A 13,062-nucleotide genomic window follows, 5' to 3' on the forward strand; every position below is an offset into this window, starting at 1 on the left:
GCAACCCGAGGGGTTTGATGGCTCCGTGGGTGACAGGTATCTGTCTCAGTTCACAGATGAGCAATGACGCTCATCAATTGTTAGAAGCTTTCTCAAAGGTGCAAAAATATATATTAACTACCCCCGCTCTACTTCTCCCCTTGGCAACAGCAGCACAAATTACACGGACAGTGTTTACAACACGCATGGGGAGGTGTGTCCATGTCTGGCAGACACCGCGTGCATGCCGGCGGCAACAGGTGGTGCCACCAGCCGTCCTGCAGCGGGCACACGTCCGGAGATGTGGACCTGCATCTGCGCTGGATGGGTTGCCTCAATTGCTCAGACCAAGGTAAGCGGTCAGGGTGTGAGTGATTGACACAAATTTCAGGGTCAGAAGGGTCAGGGCTGATATTCAGAGGCAAGTCCAGTGCTGATATACATGTTGTATTCATAGGTCAACACCCCCTTACCCATTTCTGAAAGAAAGCTGGAGAAGCCAAGGTGTACTTCTTCGACAGGCAGCCTGCAGCTCTCAATCTGCCACCGGGCAGCAACAGCACAAGAGACCTCCAGGGACAAAGCTCTGGCCTGGATAAGCCTTCTCTGGGCTGTTGAAGCCTTAAGCTTTGCTTTGGTTCATCACTCGGGAGACAAGCTGTGGGGGCTTTAACAACAGCATGCTTCATGGGGTAGGGTGTGTATGAAGGGCCCTGGGTTCCGGGGGCCCATGAGGAACAACGGAGGGAGCAACAGAAGAGGCCCCCAAGTGGGGATGTACAGAGAAGAGACTCGCCCAGCCAGGAAGTGGCCCCGTCAGCGCTCCTATCAGGCAGTGCTGACCGGCTTGCACACCAGGACTATCCCTTCAAAAGTTTTGCCCATGAATCCAATCAGTTTGACTCAGCCACCTGAAATCAGGTGCCCCCGTCATTCTATTCTAACAAAAGGTCACCTTTGTTAGGGCCTGGAGACAATGAGTGTGTTTACTGTTGCTATGTCAAAATGAATGTAAAGCAAGGGGCCCTGTGTCCTGTGGGATCCTTCCCTGCCTGGCTCTCTCTGCAAGTGTGACTTTAAGTGGAAAAGTGGACAATGTGAATTTTAGCTTTATACCTTATTGCTATAGAAACAGAACTTGTGTAGTCTCCACCCCTCCCCCTAGTACTTCCTCTCACCTGACACAAAGACCTGAGTATGAATCACATGCTTTTTAGCATTTTCCATCTGACAGGGCATTGTTTGGATCAATCACACATATATTTATTTTCATTTTAGTTGTGGTACTACCTCTGGGTGGCAAGAGTCCGCACTACTGTTGACAGCAGCTGCCCATCCTTGGCAGAAACTTGCATGACATACTGCGGCTGTCCATTTGCTAGGCTGCCACAGTCCTCCACGGTCTTCACCACCGGCGCATCCGAGGAGCTGGTGCAGTCTGGCAGCACTTCGGGCAGGTGACTGCAGCGGCTGGTTGTCATGGTAACAGACAGCAATTACTCTGCTAATGGCTTCCACATTCATACAGGATTTCCATCTAAGAGAGATCAGAAAACAGTTTACTTGGGCAGGGTGGTTAATAGGAAATGAAGAATTATACGCTACCAACATCATCATGTCATTATTTAATATAAATAACAGGGTAGCCTAGATGTGGCGCATTAACTTGTGACCACTTAATATGCGCACGCACACACACAGAACCCACAAGAAACAGCGGATGTGGTTATGAACAAGACAACGAGCATGTCAGGGTACATAAACATTTAGGATCACTGTTCTGGGAGAGGGGAGAGAATGATGGCTCCAAAGCCGGATCTGAAGACGAGATAAGCAGCTCTCCCGTTCTGCACCAGAGAAGCAATAAGTCTTTGTTGACACTTTCTAAAAGTTACTAGAATCATTATTACTGATCGCAACTATTTCTTCTTGTAAGCAATTTATCCTCCATGTGGCTTCATTTTGAGATACTAATATTTTTTAAAAGGAGAGAGAAAAAAATACATAAAAGCAAATCTGGCCAAGTAGCACCTTGAAGGGCAATATTTGCCAAACATGAATCATTCAATTAACGTACCACCATTCAGACTTTTGCCACATCTGATTCATAATACAATGATCTATTTATGGCTTGAAAGTTCACAACTTTTAAAAATTTAGCCTATTTTAGCATGAAGTAAAGTTATTTATGAAATGATGAGCTGGATGATCTTGTTATATATCTTCCTCATAAACATTACAATAAACATACTGGTATTGAGTTTTGTTTGTTTAGGCACTACCTAAAGTCCATGTCATAGAATGGGAGACACTGATGAATGAAATCTCTACTGCTTATTAAAAATAATCCATTCTTAAATGACAGCCTTTCCTCCCTGATACACAATCATGCAGAATGCTCGGAATTCTGTGTCTGATCTGTGTCGTGTGAGATTGAACCTGACCTCAATCAAGTTCAGAGCAGTCAGGCCCACTGGAGTAAGAAACCTCACTACATTCAAACTAATTCTGCATGTGACGTGTAAGAAAGAGAGGGCTTTATAGAAACTTGCAGGAGGAATTATTTCTGTCTAAAGGTGATATGACAGTTTTTTTTTTTTTTTTTTCATTTTTCTGAAGCTGGAAACAGGGAGAGACAGTCAGACAGACTCCCGCATGCGCCCGACCGGGATCCACCTGGCACGCCCACCAGGGGCGACGCTCTGCCCACCAGGGGGCGATGCTCTGCCCATCCTGGGCAGCGCCATGTTGCGACCAGAGCCACTCTAGCGCCTGAGGCAGAGGCCACAGAGCCATCCCCAGCGCCCGGGCCATCTTTGCTCCAATGGAGCCTTGGCTGCGGGAGGGGAAGAGAGAGACAGAGAGGAAAGCGCGGTGGAGGGGTGGAGAAGCAAATGGGCGCTTCTCCTGTGTGCCCTGACCAGGAATCGAACCCGGGTCCTCCGCACGCTAGGCCGACGCTCTACCGCTGAGCCAACCGGCCAGGGCCAAGGTGATATGACAGTTTTACAGTTCATACAGACCATTTCTGCCCAGCCTGCTAACCTCAAGCTCCTGAGCCCAACAGGCCTAGAGGGAGGCAGGACTGGTTGACAGACTGAGCTCATGGTCAGTCTGGTGGCCAAAGCCTCACATCTAAAAGAATCACCCCCCAACCTCAAGAGGATTGTTGGAACTTCTCAAAGTGTTCTTTGCGCCCAGATATTTGTCTCTACTTATTACACTTCACTTGACTCTTAAAGGTCTGGAAAACAGGATCTTCCCAATTTTCGAAAAAAATGTGCATCAACTGGACATTCTTAGGATGAGAACACAGTGTTTCCAGATGAACTGGGCTGACACTGCCCCTCCCAACAAGCACATGTCAAGTAGGCCTGACCATCAGAGACAACTGATGGGAATTGAATCCCTTTCTTATTGCAGAGGTCTGGCTCAGCATGCTGCCTTTCCTGTGCTCCTTGGCTGCCATGAGTCCCCTCAGGGTCTGAGGTCAGGCCTCTCTGATGAGCCTTTTGGGACCTTGTAGTGGTGAGAGGGCTGTGGACACCAGCCCTGTTCTGTGGCTTGATGTGAGGACAGGGGCAGGGCTGCCCCTTCCATGCCATTGTCACGCCTCTGGTGGGCTTTGTAATCACCAGGTACTGAGCATTCAAAGAACACAATGAGATAATCAGCTAGTATAGTTTTGCTTTTTAAATAGAAGTTGTTAATTAATTTTTTTTGAATATTGCAAAAGCAAGATCAATATGTTATGGAAAGTACAGAAAAGCACAAAGAAAAAACTAACTCATAATCCCACCACTCAGATAATCACAGTTAACTTTTTGGGTGACTGTCTTTTTAATTTTTTGCAGAATTGGTAGGGTGGAGTTGATTTGCAGCTGGGGCCAGATAACCTTTTTTTTTTTTTTTAAACTGAGTTATGGTAGCTCTCAGACTGTGGGAAAAAAAAGGATGTTCAAAGACCGTCTTCTAAAACTGTGTCTAATCTCCCTCCCCTGCCTTGCCCTTACAACACCCATTGACATGATTTAAAATTCTCATAATGCCTCACAGTCACAGAGTGTAACTTCCTGGCACAGCTTTCTTGCTTCACAAGGCAGCCATAGATTAAGAGCCAGGGGTGTCTTGGCAGGAAAAGCAGACACAGTGACCTTCTTGCCGCATGGAATCATTATGTCTGGGTGCGCTATGAGAGTCTATTTTTGGGTTTTGCATAATTCCAACTCAGAGGGCCAAACACTCCCTCCCTCCACTCGAGGGAGCTGGAAGAAGGCGGAGAGGGGATGCACAGAGTGAGGGAGCGAGACCAGCATTGTCAGTAGTTGGGCTACTCTGATTAGTGAAGGGCTGTCAGCTGGGCACAGAATGTTCCCAAGTTCATTTCCTTATCACCTAGAGTCCTCATCAAAAGAAGTAGATCTAAATGTCTAATCTAAATTTGCAATAAAATGCCCTTAAAACAGTTCTAGAAGTGGAGTTTTTGTAATTTTACTTCCGGATGATGTATTTCATTACCTTCTCAAAGGCAGAAGGAATATTACCAGCCATCTGATCAGTTTATTCTGTTCACAGGGGGTGCCAGGCACTGAGCTGAGCATAAAGGAACACAAGGCTCCTCTCCTCTTCCTTCTCCTGCAAGCAAGCCTGGGCTCTTTCCCTTGTGCATCTCTGCAGATGTCCTGAACCCAACTCAGGACCTGATTGAAATGAGATTCCAGTCTAGCGCTCACTGAAGAACGCACCAGTGCATCCCCTGACCACCACACAGCAGAATAACCTCAAGATACTAAGACTGGCATCGTGAGTCCCCACACTTCTAAAAAACACTGTCGCCTGACCTGTGGTGGTGTGGTGGGTAAAGCGTTGACCGGGAATGCTGACGTTGCTGGTTCGAAACCCTGTGCTTTCCTGGTCAAGGCACATATAGGAGTTAATACTTCCTGTTCCTCCTTCCCCTCTCTCTCTCTTTTTCTCTCTCCTTTGTAAAATGAATAAAATAAAAATAAAATAAATAAAAAACACGGTGTCTTGAGTTGACAATGGACTGGGAGGAATCACACACACCATAGGCACCTTTGATCATGGTGGGAAGGGCTGGGTTGGTTCCAACCCCAGAAGAGTGAATCAATCTACTCATCTACTCAGGTGAAGGAGCAGAGAAGGGAGCACATTCTCCCCAATCTCAGTCAAAAGGAAGTGCAGAGGCCTCAACCCAGACGTGGGCAGGAGTGGGCCCTGAAGGCTGCATGTACCAACTGGCATGAATACTGCACCTGGAGCAGTGACAAATGGCCCACTGCACTTCCCTGTCTCACGCAGAGCCACCTGGGAAAACAGCAGGCTGGAGGCACAGATGCTAAAAAGAGCTGAGCTGTGGGTTTGTAGCCTAGCGCTGGTCTCTCTCACTGATCTTTCTGCAAAATTCCAAGCACCCTTTGACCACTTTCTTTTTATTTATTTTTATTTTTATTTTTATTTTTCTGAAGCTGGAAACGGGGAGGCAGTCAGACAGACTCCTGCATGCACCTGACTGGGATCCACCCAGCACGCCCACCAGGGGGCGATCTGGGGCATTGCTCTGTTGCGACCAGAGCCACTCTAGCGCCTGAGGCAGAGGCCAAGGAGCCATCCTCAGCACCCGGGCCATCTTTGCTCCAGTGGAGCCTCGGCTGCAGGAGGGGAAGAGAGAGACAGAGAGGAAGGAGAGGGGGAGGGGTGGAGAAGCAGATGGGTGCTTCTCCTGTGTGCCCTGGCCGGGAATCGAACCCGGGACTTCTGCACGCCAGGCCGACGCTCTACCACTGAGCCAACTGGCCAGGGCCAACCACTTTCTTATTAATATTGCTGCATGTGAGAAAATGGCTTTCTAGCCCACCCAAGAATTTTGCTCTCTGGGGTGTTTCGGGACCAGATGTGCTGGGAGGGAGTGGTGTCCGCATCACCTGGAAGCCTCAAGCTGCACTGGGAGGATGCGCCTTTGTCGGCCAGGCTTGCCACCTTGTAAAATGTTTTACTCAGGCTGAGAGTAAAACATAATTCGGCACTGGCCGAATCCAGCAGCAGACAGCGGAACAGGTAGATGAGAGGGAGACAACACAAAAGGAGGGAGGGCTAGATAAATGCAAGCCCGGTTAGACAATTGTTAGGACAAAAAGGACTGTCTGTAAAACTGTGACCCCTTTAAAGGACAGAGTACAGGTTTTACAAAAGCAAAGAGCCAACCAGGCTGCAGATAATTGTTGCTGCATTTCTGAACAGGCTGCCATTGGTAAGTGATTTCCATGGGAACATGTCTGGTATCATAAGGACGTGTTCAGAGGACAAGGGGGGAAGGGCAGGGAAGCCAGTTCCGCTCACCTCCGCAGCCTGGATCGCGGAGTCACAGGGGAAGGCTCTGTTCTTAAAGGCAGGGCACCCAAGCCCGCACCCTGGCTCACTGTTCACGAGGGAAAATCACCGTCTCTCAGACTTTGCTGAGATTTCTTGCACATTTGAAACCAGGGTACTAATACCCCTGAGACACATCTGGTTGTTTGTGAGGTCTGAAATAATATACACGCAAACGTGCTTTGGAACAAGCCACACACGGTGAAGGCTGCATTTTATTACGACATTAAGCTTTATTCCTGCTCTTCTTCTGGCCTGGGCTGCACCCCGTTTCTGATGCCCCGTGGCTGGCTGACCTCTACAATGCTTCACCTTTTGGATCACAGGTGAGCCTTGTTGATGTACCACTCCATCTTCTTAGAGGGGGGACGCAAAGGGAGTCTGTTCCTTGTATGCCCACTTCTCCTCATTCTCCTTAGTCCTATCCCCTTCATATCCCTGAGCACATGTGTCATTCTTCCATGAAAGTGTTTAGTAAAGATACATGATGCCCTAGCCAGCTGGCTCAATGGATAGTGTTGGCCGAGCATGCGAATGTCCCAGGTTCAATCCCCAATCAGGGCACACGTGTAAAGCAACCATCTGCTTCTTTTCCCCACCCTCTTCCCTTTCTCTCTTTCTTCCCCTCTTGCAGCCAATGGCTCGACTGGTTCAAGCGTTAGCCTTGGGCACTGAGGATAGCTTGGCTGGCCCAAGCATTGGCCCTAGATGGGGGTTGCTGGGTGGATCCCGGTTGGGACACATGCGGGAGTCTGTCTCTCTATCTCCACTCCTCTCACTGAAAAATAAAAAAATGATATATGATGAATAACTACTATTAGGTTCGAGATACGTACTTGGGTCTAGTTGTCATAGCAGCTACCGTTATCTTAGTGAACCTAGTGCATGAGAAATACACTAGAAAATAAGAAAACACAAGCCTCTCCCAAGTGCCTTTTCAGGCCTACTTCTATCAGAACTGTATTTCTAGTGCTAGGTCAACTTTAATCTCTTAGAGGTAGGAGAAGGTGGGGGAGGAATCTGGGCTGCTGGGATCTCTGTGTATAAAAATTACCCAGGGAGTTTAAAGGTGAGCATAATGGTGTATATGCCAGCAGGCACTAACCATGTGGGCTGCCTGGGCAGTGGCCTGAGCCCCCCAAAGCTTGGAGGTGCAGTCCAGAGCAATACTGCACTTCCAAATTAAATTCCAATGTCAGTTCCAGAGGTTCTAAGGAGTGGGCTTCTCAGGTTCCAGTATATCCTGGAAGGGTCCTGAGCCACCTTCACATCCAGAGTTGATCAACAAAGCAAATCAAAGGAGCAAACTGATTTATTCATCCTTTTGTCCATTCAAAAAATATTTTTTTGAGAACTTACTAGGTTTTCCTGGGAAGTTTCTGGTGGTATAAAGTCCAGCCATTTCAAGTCCGCTTTACATTGCCCAAATATAGGCCACCAGCCAGTCTAAAGTGTTCCCAGACCCTTCTGAGGCTAGAGTTGACAGAGCACTAGTAATCATGCCCTAGCTAATTCAGGGAAAACCACCAGACGCCTTACATTTGCGGAATGAAACTGCTGAACTGTGGAAGGGCCAGTATCTTTCTGCTTCCACAAAGCTGCACATTATTAACACTGGTTCAGGACTCAGAGGCCTACCTTTAGTTTTACATGAGCAAATCTGCTTCAGAAGGACCTCTAAAAATCCTGCTTCGAGGATCTGCATATTCAGGGTGCAAGGCCTCCTCTAATGAGACCAATGAATGGATGATATAAGTTGGCTGGTGATTGAAATGGGGAAAAAACAGCAATTATGGTCTGTCTAGGAAATTCCCCTTCTGAGTAAAAGTTTTAGACTTTGAATTCTAGGAAGAGTCTCTGAGACTAGGAACACTCTTTGAGAGAATATTTTCTTGGCTTTTCAGGCATGTTATACCAGACAGTACGCTGCACGGCTGATGAACGGAGTGAGAGTATCCTGAATGTTCAGAGAAAATGAAGGCAGGCAGGAAATCACACACTGACCTTGCTTTCCAGTGAAAATGGAGCAAATGACTAATTCCAAAACCATTAACATGTAAAAGCAGCATATTTCTTCTGAGCACAGGGCACAAAGGCTCTCCAAGGAGATTACTGGGCCATGATTACCAGCAGCATTTAAGTTTTCAAAAACACGCCAAGGAGGCTATTCACTAAGAATGTGTAACAGCAAAGTAGCTGCTTCATTAAACTTAAATAGCCGCGGCAGGGCTGTGCTTCCAGACCCACGCTACCAAATTATACATTTCTTTTCTGGATGCTTCACTGACCTCATTATGGAGAGTGGAGAATTTGTCATTCCAAATAAAGTGACCATCCAAGTCATTATAAACATGTCCATCAGGGGCTTGATGAGTGTACAGAGGAAACACCGGCTGGCCCAGTGAATTAAAAAAACACACCAAACTTTTCTTTTTACTGTCTCATTCATCTCTGCTATGTGCTCCCTGTCACCCTTACAGAACAGAATAAGCAGGTGAAGTGCCCATTTCTGAGCAGGAAGGAGGTTTTGATTTGGCGTAATGGCATTTTCTTGAGGAATGTGTAAACATCAATGATGAAGCATGGGAGAAAAAATTCAGACCGGCAGCAGAGAAGTTGGATCTGGAGAGAGTTACAGTAACACATTCCCAGTGTCCTGTTTGAAACATTTCAAGAGTTCTTTATCATTTTCCATCAAGGTCATTAAATCTGTTTCTCAGACACAGAAGTATCAAACTAATTTTTTTTGTGTCATTTAAAATTACTGTATTTTCTTTTCAGCCAGGTAAAATCCTCTAACTCTGCCGAAGGCAAATCAAGTAACGATTATTGTATTTATATATACTTTTCCCCCTCAAGCAGTGCTCATGAAATTAATTCAGATTTTTGGAAGCTATTCATTTTTTTTCATTTAATTTTAATTATGTAGATGAAAATGGCAATTAAAAATCCCACAACAACCCCTCGTGTTCAAAGACAGAGCGACAGCGGAGTTACTCTTGTAAATAACAACTGGCTCCTGCACACGGAGCCCTGCTGAGTGTGGGAGCGGGCGGGGGAGCAGAGCTTGGGAACGATCAGGGCACACCAGGAAAGTTTAAACGTCGAGTTTAAAAAAATAGAGGAGGGCAGGCAAAGTAGAATGAAACGTTCATGGGACATTACTCAGAAACAAGACATAAAAGTGTCTTCTTCAATGCTAGCCAGCGTGCCTAGTGCCAACAGCTACCTGTCCAGCATAAGGGAAAGTACAGGGTATAGCATGCTGACCAGGGAATCTAATAATGCAGGAAAAAACGGTTCAGCTGCACATGAGAGCTGAATGTGCACTAAGAACTAGAAGTTCCCAACTTGTCATCGGTTCACACACATTTTCTGCTAGCATGCAAGTGAATGTCTCCCAGTCAAGACGTTGATTTGGGGTTCAGTCCAAGTTTTATCTCACCCGCCTCTGCACAAACAACCCAGTGCCAATGGTACAGATGTGCCAGTTCTTAACCCCAGCCTCTCGCTATGCCCTGGAGTAAAGCCAGCTGCTGGCTTATCCTAAACCAGGGTTCCCTGGGGCTTTCCCCATTTCTGTTTCACCAAGACCATTCGTTAGGAGGTTGCAGTCCTGCCCTCTCGCAGGGCAGGGTCCACGCTCTGTCTTCCACCAAGTTGGGATGGGTGGGGTGGGAAGAGGTCCTCTGCAGTGCTTTCAGGCCCGGGAAGTCCCAAGAGACATTTGGCTGTTACTCTTCATATACTTGCAAGGATAACCAAAGTTACTCAGCTTGCCAAGGGATACTCCGGCAGTGCAGAGCAAAGACTACAATGCTTTGGATTTTGCTTCTCAGCCCTATCTTTGGCATTCCAGATGGGCTCCCTATCATATGTTTCCATTGCTAAATCCCCCAAACCTCATGTCCTTTCACATGTGGTCTACAGACCTGTCCAAGTCTCTGGGTGATTCTGCATTTGCATTTTTACAAATTTGGTTTTAGATTCAGGGGGCCCCATGGAAGCCTTTGGGGGAGTGGGGGCATAGCCCTGGTTTTGGGTCATGGAGTCCTGGCTTTGAACTGCCAGCTGGAGCTTATCAGTGGAACAGAGCTCCTTGGCCCTAGCCTGGGTTTCCTCCTGACACAGGACCTGTGACAGGTGTGTGCCTGGCAAGCGGAGGGGACCTGGTACCTGGCAGGGCGGCAGGGTCATCTCACAGCAGCCGGAGGCCGGGCTCAGGAAAAGAGGTCCCTTCTAGATCCTTCCTGTAGGTCCCCTCACCTAGCCCACCCCTCTGCAGTCCTTCTCACTACCCTCCACCTTCTTGGGGAGGGGGGCGCAGAACTGCTGACATCTGCTTTGACTGTCTTATATTACATAGGTAAAAAGCACAGTCACCCACTACCCTGGAATTATTTTCTCTGTCACACACACACACACACACACACACACACACACACGCACGGTTCTTTTTTGTTGGTACTTTAAAAGGTGTCCAGTCTTTTTTTTTTTTGTATTTTTCTGAAGTTAGAAGTGGGGAGGCAGTCAGACAGACGCCCGCATGCGCCCGACCGGGATCCACCCGGCACGCCCACCAGAGGGCAATGCTCTGCTCATCTGGGCTGTTGCACCTTTGGGGCTGGAGCCATTCTAGCGCCTGAGGGGGAGGCCACTCAGCCATTCTCAGCACCTGGGCCAACTTTGCTCCAATGAAGTGTGGGCGGGGAAGAGAGAGATAAAAGAGGAAGGAGAGGGGGAAGGATGGAGAAGCAGATGGCACTTCTGTGTGCCCTGACTGGGACTCAAACCGGGGACTTTCACACGCTGGGCCGATGCTCCACTGCTGAGCCAACTGGCCAGGGCTGTGTCCAGTCTTTTTAAATCATGAAGATACAAACAACCACAAGAAAAACGTTAACAATTTGCCAGGGACTGAGTTACCTGAGATCACTTGATCACTAATCTCTTCACAGTTGTATATCCTGGATTCTTGAGGATCAGGAAATTGGTGGGGAAGAGACCTCTTTCCTGCTCACTTTCTACTTATCTCAATACAAAGCACCTACTAAATGCAAAGTACCTTACTAACCCCTTCAGAGGTAGCCCTGAGGTGTTACTGTTTTCTAACGAGAGCACACTCCCCCTGCTGCACTTGCTCCTTTCACTGCGGGTTCCAGCTCACCGAGCACCCTGACTTCCCATCGGTCAGCCCCTGAATCCTGCACAGCCCCCTCCTGTTGGCTCATGAGCTTTGTCTGCACTTTTCAGGGTGAGAACCAGCAGACTCTCTCCCAGGTCTCCAGGGGAACTGAGTGTTTAACACCTGCTAGAAATGCCCCAGAGCAAAAGGAGACCTGCCTTTGGGTGGTGAACACACAATACAATATACAGATGATGTATTATAGAATTGTATACCTGAAACCTATATAATTTTATTAACCAATGACATCCCAACAAATTTTAAAAAAAAGAAACGCCCCCATCCATCAGCTTCCATAGGGGGCTGTCTTCCCACTGGAACTTCCCCTCAACAACTCCTCAACAACTTAGAAGAAAGGTCCTCAATCAAATATCCAGTCTGTTCATTTCTTTGTATATCCAGCCTTGCCAAAAATAAAGGGTGAGCCCTGGCCGGTTGGCTCAGCGGTAGAGCATCGGCCTAGCGTGCGGAGGACCCGGGTTTGATTCCTGGCCAGGGCACACAGGAGAAGCGCCCATTTGCTTCTCCACCCCTCCGCCGCGCTTTCCTCTCTGTCTCTCTCTTCCCCTCCCGCAGCCAAGGCTCCAAGGAGCAGAGATGGCCCGGGCGCTGGGAATGGCTCTGTGGCCTCTGCCTCAGGCGCTAGAGTGGCTCTGGTCGCAATATGGCGACGCCCAGGAGGGGCAGAGCATCGCCCCCTGGTGGGCAGAGCGTCGCCCCTGGTGGGCGTGCCGGGTGGATCCCGGTCAGGCGCATGCGGGAGTCTGTCTGACTGTCTCTCCCCGTTTCCAGCTTCAGAAAAATGAAAAAATGAAAGAAAAAAAAAATAAAAAATAAAAAATAAAAAAATAAAGGGTGAAGTTCCTTCACCTGATCCAGTTTCTTCGATAAAAACAACTGTAGATTGACACTGAATAAAATTATTATCCAACACAAAACAACCAAATATTAAACATAGGGTCAACCTTTACTTTTAAATTTTTGTCTGGAGGTAGTTTTCCTAGAACAGACACAAAAAATTACACTACTATGAGCAATAGTGTGAGTGTACCCTTCTATTTTCACAGCACTATTCATTTTCTGTCCCTAAGCACTTAGAATACAGAGGGTCCTTCCTCACCGCCTTCCAGGGTGAAAATAACAGCGATGCAGCCACAGAGCACATTCACTCGCGTTACAGGCCAAAAATCTCCAGCATGCCACAAATTAACACAGTGTTCTTGAGGACTGTGTTTTATTCTTGAATCTCCAATTTCACTAATAAATGTGAAAAACACGGGCAGCCCAATGAGCCCCTAGAGATCAGCCACTGCAGATGCTGAAGAAAACAAGTCATTTCAGCTAAGATCAGCATTCACATTCACAATTCTCCTCCAATTGCTTGATGTGTGGCAATGAGGTTGGTTTCTAGTGACTACCCAAAAGATCTAACAAGACTAGTTGTTGTTGTTTTTATAAAAAGGGTAATGACCTTTTTTCTAGTCACAGTTCCAATTCTACAGTAAATC

General features: G+C 47.4%; 1 protein-coding gene across 2 annotated transcripts in view; it reads right to left on the minus strand.

The window, feature by feature from the left end:
- The window catches only part of MARCHF3 (membrane associated ring-CH-type finger 3), a 157,987-nt gene that overhangs the window by 45,151 nt on the left and 99,774 nt on the right, over nucleotides 1–13,062 (minus strand). For both annotated transcript variants that reach the window (XM_066274244.1, XM_066274243.1), the window contains exon 2: nucleotides 1,270–1,516. In XM_066274244.1, coding sequence (XP_066130341.1) covers nucleotides 1,270–1,460 — 191 coding nt within the window. In that variant the 5' untranslated portion in view covers nucleotides 1,461–1,516. The remainder of the gene's footprint in view (nucleotides 1–1,269; nucleotides 1,517–13,062) is intronic.

This window comes from Saccopteryx bilineata, chromosome 4, assembly GCF_036850765.1.
Source record: "Saccopteryx bilineata isolate mSacBil1 chromosome 4, mSacBil1_pri_phased_curated, whole genome shotgun sequence".
Taxonomy (NCBI): domain Eukaryota; kingdom Metazoa; phylum Chordata; class Mammalia; order Chiroptera; family Emballonuridae; genus Saccopteryx; species Saccopteryx bilineata.